Source organism: Neoarius graeffei, chromosome 3, assembly GCF_027579695.1.
Source record: "Neoarius graeffei isolate fNeoGra1 chromosome 3, fNeoGra1.pri, whole genome shotgun sequence".
Classification (NCBI taxonomy): domain Eukaryota; kingdom Metazoa; phylum Chordata; class Actinopteri; order Siluriformes; family Ariidae; genus Neoarius; species Neoarius graeffei.
Window position 1 is genome coordinate 49,247,596 of NC_083571.1, and position 8,021 is coordinate 49,255,616.

At 39.6% G+C, this 8,021-nt stretch overlaps 1 protein-coding gene across 2 annotated transcripts in view; it reads left to right on the top strand.

Annotated features, from left to right (window-relative positions):
- The window catches only part of arhgef40 (Rho guanine nucleotide exchange factor (GEF) 40), an 85,223-nt gene extending 82,513 nt beyond the window's left edge, over positions 1-2,710 (top strand). For both annotated transcript variants that reach the window (XM_060916962.1, XM_060916963.1), the window contains one exon: positions 1,861-2,710. Coding sequence is in view for 1 of the 2 variants with exons in the window: in XM_060916963.1 (XP_060772946.1) it covers positions 1,861-1,866 (6 nt within the window). In the remaining variant the exon portion in view is untranslated. The remainder of the gene's footprint in view (positions 1-1,860) is intronic.
- Positions 2,711-8,021: the final 5,311 nt, after the last annotated feature.

Consider the following 8,021-nt stretch of genomic DNA (forward strand, 5'->3'; position numbering starts at 1 on the left):
AAACGCTGGCTACTTTGAAGAATCTAAAATATTAAATATTTTAGCACTTTTTTTTTGTTTACAACACAATTCCATATATGTTCCGTGTGTTATTTCATAGTTTTGATGTCTTCAGTATTGTTCTACAATGTAGAAAATAGTCAAAATACAGAAAAACCTACAGTGGTGCTTGAAAGTTTTTGAACCCTTTAGAATTTTCTATATTTCTGCATAAATATGACCTAAAACATCATCAGATTTTCAGATAAGTCCTATAAGTAGATAAAGAGAACCCAGTTAAACAAATGAGACAAAAATATTATACTTGGTCATTTATTTATTGAGGAAAATGATCCAATATTACATATCTGTGAGTGGCAAAAGTATGTGAACCTCTTGGATTAGCAGTTAATTTGAAGGTGAAATTAGAGTCAGGTGTGTTCAGTCAATGGGATGACAATCAGGTGTGAGTGGGCACCCTGTTTTATTTAAAGGACAGGGATCTATCAAAGTCTGATCTTCACAAAACATGTTTCTGGAAGTGTATCATGGCACGAACAAAGGAGATTTCTGAGGACCTTAGGAAAAGCATTGTTGATGCTCATCAGGCTGGAAAAGGTTACAAAACCATCTCTAAAGAGTTTGGACTCCACCAATCCACAGTCAGACAGATTGTGTACAAATGGAGGAAATTCAAGACCATTGTTACCCTCCCCAGGAGTGGTCGACCAACAAAGGTCACTCCAAGAGCAAGGCGTGTAATAGTCAGAGAGGTCACAAAGGGCCCCAGGATAACTTCTAAGCAACTGAAGGCCTTTCTCACATTGGCTAATATTAATGTTCATGAGTCCACCATCAGGAGAACACTGAACAACAATGGTGTGCATGGCAGGGTTGCAAGGAGAAAGCCACTGCTCTCCAAAAAGAACATTTCTGCGCATTTGCAGTTTGCTAAAGATCATGTGGGAAAGCCAGAAGGCTATTGGAAAAAGTTTTGTGGACGGATGAGACCAAAATAGAACTTTTTGGTTTAAATGAGAAGTGTTATGTTTGGAGAAAGGAAAACACTGCATTCCAGCATAAGAACCTTATCCCATCTGTGAAACATGGTAGTGGTAGCATCATGGGTTAGGCCTGTTTTACTGCATCTGGGCCAGGACGGCTTGCCATCATTGATGGAACAATGAATTCTGAATTATACCAGCGAATTCTAAAGGAAAATGTCAGGACATCTGTCCGTGAACTGAATCTCAAGAGAAGGTGGGTCATGCAGCAAGACAACGACCCTAAGCACACAAGTCATTCTACCAAAGAATGGTTAAAGAAGACTAAAGTTAATGTTTTGGAATGGCCAAGTCAAAGTCCTGACCTTAATCCAATCGAAATGTTGTGGAAGGACCTGAAGCGAGCAGTTCATGTGAGGAAACCCAACAACATCCCAGAGTTGAAGCTGTTCTGTACGGAGGAATGAGCTAAAATTCCTCCAAGCCGGTGTGCAGTTCTGATCAACAGTAACCGGAAACGTTTAGTTGCAGTTATTGCTGCACAAGGGGGTCACACCAGATACTGAAAGCAGAGGTTCACATACTTTTGCCACTCACAGATATGTAATATTAGATCATTTTACTCAATAAATAAATGACAAAGTATAATATTTTTGTCTCATTTGTTTAACTGGGTTCTCTTTATCTACTTTTAGGACTTGTGTGAAAATCTGATGATGTTTTAGGTCATATTTATGCAGAAATAGAGAAAATTCTAAAGGGTTCCCAAACTTTCAAGCACCACTGTATGCATGAGTAGGTGTGTTGAAACTTTTGACTGGAAATGTACATATATGATAATCAAGCCACTTTTTCTCTTTCTCTTCCTTCTAAACAGTCTTAACTCTTCAGTGGAAATTTGCTGGATTAGAAATTCAACTGGACAAATGTTTAACTAACAAGGATTTGAAGATGACTCAGCAACATTACAGCATAATATGGTATACTGAAGTTTTGTAAGCCATGCTACGTTTCACAGGGCCATCTTGGCTCGGTCTCTCGCAGTTGCTCTGTATGCAACTAATCGCCAGGTACTGGAGCGTGTAGCAGGGTAATGCGTTTCAGGCTTTCATGCACTGCTGCATCCAACTGATTTGCTGCTTGCCAAGAACGATTTCAATTTTATACCACAAGTTACTGTGTGTTTTTTTTCCTTTCTTACTCCATCAATACTTGCTTTATGTCTTCCATTTTAACCAAAGAATGTTATAAATTATAACCCTTGTGTATATGCGTAATGTTACCGTTATGTGTAGAGTTGATGTTACATGCCAATTCCCTATTATTAGTATTTTTAGCGACAACAGCTATATTAGTACAAGCTGAAAGATAATACAAATCCCGGTTCACAGGCTGTAAATTCTAAAAACAATTTACAGATACCATTTTCCAATCATATTTTCTGTAACCATGCCCTATATCAACAAAGCAAAATATTTCACAGCAAAGCCCTATTTGCTGTCTAGTAAAATCAATCGATTGTCATTGCAGCCATTAAACCTTTTCACTAAAGAATATTCACTTTCTTCCACTAGTGCATATCCCATTATGTATTTAAGTCTTATTTTAAGGGAACAATAATTTTAAAGTGCTTGAATGACACGGAAGGCTATGATGTCAATTCCTATGCAACATTTCCTTCTATTACCTAATCAAACTACAATTAAAAACAAATTAACAGCATAGAATGACCGTGATCTCGAAGCATGATTTTCAAAGTGAGTTCTGTGAAGCATATCCCAGGGGTCCATGTTTTTTTTTATGTATTTATTTATTTTTATTTTGATACAGTGGGGGAAGTTAACATTCCCAGCCTTAACATTATTGTGTTCCTTGAGTTATTAATTTCTTTGCCTGGTTGCTTGAATTGAATGAGTTAATTGCAAACCTCATTAACTCGTTAAAACTAGAAGAGCACAAGGTAGAGTGCATACCTTCGCCAAGCCACATACGGTAAACTACAACCTCGGTATAACGAATTCCTTGGGGGACGTCCAAATAGATCGTAATACTGAAATTGACCTACTTATCACACCAAACACTCACGTTATATGCAAAATTTTAGGCACTTTCTCCTTATCACAAATTTCTCCTTACGAGTCACTGTTGCAGTTCATTGACTGTGTTAAGGGATCACGAATGGAGGCTATGATTTTATCATGTGTTACGGAAATGACAGAGGTTACCGGTGTATCATTGTCATTGTCCACCCACTGACTCGCTATGTTTTCTAAATCTTCACTATTCGGTTCATTCATGTGTTGCAAAGCACTGAGATGTCATTTATGTCATGCTACGGGAATGGGTGGGGGGTATAAAAATGCCACTGGTGTGCTTTAACTAGGGGTTAGGTTTAGCACTATCAGCAGTCATTTCATCCTTTTATTGATCCTTTGATCACCATTCTAGATAATGGTTAGTAATCGACATCTAAGCGAGGCTTGTGAAGCCTTTGTTTTGTGGCATTAACAAATATTGTGAACTTGACTGCAGACTTGATTACTTATTGTTTGTCTCTGGTGGGAAGAGGAACGCATGGCTCAGTGTGCCGTGTAAGCAGGCGAATAACGGATGTAATTGCAGGAAGAGTTTATTGACAAACAAGCAGACAAACAGTTCAAAAACGTAAGACAAAGGCAGGGTCGTGAAACGGGCAATGGTCAAACCAAGCACAAACAGAATGGTGGAGGAAAAGATGAAAGTCAAAACCAGAAAGGCAAGACACAGATACAAGGCTTGGTAATGTCAGACACTAGGTACAGCACATATACTTCACCAAGTCTGTGTGTTTCGAGAGTCCTTATAAGTGCGTGCTGTGATTGCACTCTATTCCGGAACAGGTGCATAGTAATGTAATTAGTCCTAATGGCACTCAGAGTGCGCAGCACCGAAATGCTTGGATGTGACACAGTGATGTTTTTTTTTTTTTTAAAAACTCTGATTCATTGTTGTTAAAGTTAGGGAACACAAACTTTGTTATATGCAAAAGCTGGTAGTAAAAGAGTTTGTTATAGTGGGGTTGCAGTGTACTATCGACATCAAAATCAAATCACATGATCTTCGGATAATATTAAAGCTGTCCACCAAATTTCATCAGTTCACTACTTTTTTGAGTTATGTTGGGAACAGACAAAAAGGTCCTGGATCTGGGTACAGATCTGGATAATCAAAATCTAATCAATTGTTCCTTGGCCCATGGCCCACCTTTCCTCAAAATTTCATCAAAATCCGTTCACTACTTTTTAAGTTACATTGGGAAAAGGCAAGCAAATGGAGGCGAAAACATAACCTCCTACAACAAAGTTGGCAGAGGTAAAAAGTCAGCCTATAAACAATGTCAAATTGGACTGAATATTTTCTGTCATAGAAAGTTCAGTAATAAACCTCTATGGCCCTAATAAATAGCCAGTATATTATGGTACACATTGAAATAATGAAGCTTATATTGGAATAGTTGGATTATATTCAGAAGGCGTCTACTGATTTTTTTTTCTTTTTAGCATTTAAAAGTGTGCCTAACTGCAAAATGTTTGAGAGCCGTTGGCTTAGGCTATTTATAGTGCACATGACATGGCTATGAATGGATGGAACAAATTGGAGTTAAGACTACACGAAGAGTTTTATCCTGCTATAATATAATTCTGATCAAACAAAGGCGATGAACATTTGTTTTTAATTTCATGTCCTTTTACGAAATCTTTCAGAGCTGCAAAAAGGTTCTTGAATCCTTTTTTTTTTGGTTTTGTTTTGTTTTTTTTACCTGAGCCCAAACCCTAAATCATATTTTGTCCAATAGGTGGTGTTAATGAGCAACTGCAGCTTGGAAACAATGTGTCGTCTATTTTTGAAGGCCAAAAGGCTATTTGCAGGACAGTGAATAGCTGCTCATTTGTGGTGATGCTGTGCACATTTTGGATCAATAGCACTTTTACTCTCTTCATTAACGGGCAAAAACTTTGTTGGAAAGCATTCATATATTGGGCTGAACAACATGATGTAAATGTTGACGGAATTGCCACGTTGGCCTTTTTCCCCCCCAGTACTTCAAATAATGGAGCGTGTTAGAGTTGAATAAACTCTCAAGAGCTGAACAGATTTCTCTACACAGCTCTGATTGTTATTGTTACTAGTTCCATATTTAGCACCATATGAATCCGCATAGCTCCCATATGAATTTACATACCCACCACCTCTCACTCAGTTTCTCCCACTGTGTGAAAAGAGTCGATTTTTCCTTTGTCTGTTTATGAGTTGCATTATGTTCCAGCTGGCTTTGATTGTCATGGCAGCTCCACCAGCCAAATCCAAAGATTGCTTGCATAAGAGGAAATGCTACGAGTTTCTGCTTTAATCTTTGAGTTATGTAATTGGTGCACCCCACCCTCCTATATTCTATTATATTCTACTCGACCTTACACAATCTTAATCTTGTATAGTCACTGGATTCCAGGACTCTCCATAAAGAGTTTGAATCCCGCTTTGTTAGAGCTGACATTAACCAAGTACTCATAATCCATTTTGGAACAGTAGAGCTCAAAAGAAAGAAGAAAAAAAAAAAACTTGATCTAGAGAATTATTAAGTTGTTTTATATAAGAGGTGGTATGAGTGTGCATGTGAGCTTCATGAGGAATGAAGCTAAACCCACAGCCAGACTTAATCCAAATATACTTTGCACAGTGGGAAATGTGTTCATTTCAGTGCTTTTAAAGCAGGTCTCTTCATAACTATAAATACCCTTGGCATGATTCATCCTTCTCACTGTAAATACGAGCATTAACCAAAGAAACAAGGTGCCTTTTATAAGCTTCTCAGTATGACTATTATTATATTGATGTTTACAATTTTTTTGGTTATGCAAAACCTCATATTAGTTTTAATGATTTAATAATTGCATGCTATGTGGCTATGTATTTTGCACTTGATCGGTGTGATTTTTTTTTTTCCTTCTTCAAGAATTAAAACTGGACATGAACAAGAGTGTTGTGTGTTGCAGCCATTTTAGTGTGTTGGGTAATGACATTTAGCACATATTGCGGAACAAAGCCATCAACCATTATGGGACGTATAGTGGAGAACATTAGTGACACAGTGAAAATGGCAGCGGTTGAGTGGTCAATAGAGGGGATACGATATTTAAGGGAGAAAGAGATAGCAAGTGAAAAGGAGGGGAGGAATGTAGGGAGGGAGAGCACAGTGAGAAACAGGAAGGGGTTTAGAGAGGACGGGGCAAAAGACAGTAGATGGGATGATGGGTAATGACGGGGTGAGAGGGCTCAGACAGAGAGGCACAGAGAGGGGAGACGGAGAACAAGAGTGAAAGAATGAGTGAAAGACAGAGAGGGGGATGCTGTACATGGAGGAATGGTTGAGAGCAGGGAAGTTTTTTTGTCTCGCTAGAAATCTGAAGAGTGGGCAAGTGAGAGACTGAATGTTGTAGAGAGCAAAGGTTATAGACAAAGAAGTTTGGGAGAGAAAGAGTAAGAGGAAAAAAGGATAGTTTGTGGGGTTAGAGAGAGAGAGAGAGAGAGAATGTAGTAGAGAAGAGATAGTCAAAGATTGGTGAAGATAGCGAGGGAAAGGAATGGAGAGTGAGGGATAGACGGGCTATGTTGACAAAGCAGCGAGACTCGGCAGAACAAAGGGGAACGTGGAGAGAATGAGCTGGGTGAAACATCAAAGGGATTTTTCGGCCCCCGTTACCGGGACAACAGGCATTTGCATGCGATTAGTTTTTTACATCATATTAAGGAGGGAAGGGGCGCGGGGAGGGTACTATAGATCATACTGGGAGAAAGGGGTGGCCACTCACACTGACTTCCAGGCTGACAAGTGACTGTTTGTATCTTTGAGAGCATGCACAGTGCTGAAAACTATGAAGTATGTGTATCATAAAAGTGATGAATGAAACTGTATGAAGATATAGCATGCAGTTAAGCAGGTACATTCTCAGAAACAAAGGTACTACACTGTACCTTTCCTTGTCATTGGAGTGGTATACATTTTGTATCTTTACCTAGAAAGGTGCATGCAGTGTACCTTTATAGCTTTAATATTATTACAGTCCATTTATGTACCTTAGATAATTATATCCATGTTTCCAGGTGTACCTTGATTGTGGGTACCAGCCCAGCGACAATATAGTACTATTTTTTTCTGAGAGTGCATGCCTGAATATAGTCCAATCAGATTTCATGCCCATACCATATCAGCAGTACAACAGAAATGGGGAACTGGAATTCAATCATATATGTTGTGGGAATGTGTGCCTAGAGTATGACTGCTTCTGACAAGTATTATATATCTGTCCCTAAAATCTCAGACATGCACCTGCTCCCCCCCCCCCCCCAATCTCTCTCAATGACTCTCAGCTATATGTGATGCCTCAGTGCCCTCAGTTTTGTGGCCACATTGTGCTCCCCGGAGTCATCATGGCCGTCGCCGTGGTGCTATTGTCATGGCAATACTACAGTATCAATACCCCTGACACTGCGACAAAGAGGCAGCAGTCCAATGCCACATCACTCCACCCCTTCACCATCCGCTCATCTCTCTCTCCCTCCTCGCCCCGTCCTCTCCCCCAGTCCCTATTGATCCCTCCATCTCCCACTAAATATGTACATATTGATCCCCTCACATTACCCCGTCCTTCTCTCTTTCCATCCCTTTCTCTTTTCTACATCTTTTCCATAGACCAACTCTCACCATTTCCACACCTCACTCCATCACTCTTTCCCTTTCACGCCTTGTTCTTCATCATCTCTCATTTCATCTTCCCTTACCATCCGTGCCTCTTCTTTCTCCCCATGCCCTCCCTCCCTTGCATGTATATTTTTTTTTCTGTTTGTCTCTGTCTCACTCACTCTCTGCATATTAATTGGTGCATTTTTGCTGCGGAGTAAAAAAAAAAAATGGTGGTGGTGGTGGGGGGGGCACAATCAAAGCTGTCAGGGGCGGGTGGCCATGCTACTGTATCACACACACACACACACACACACACA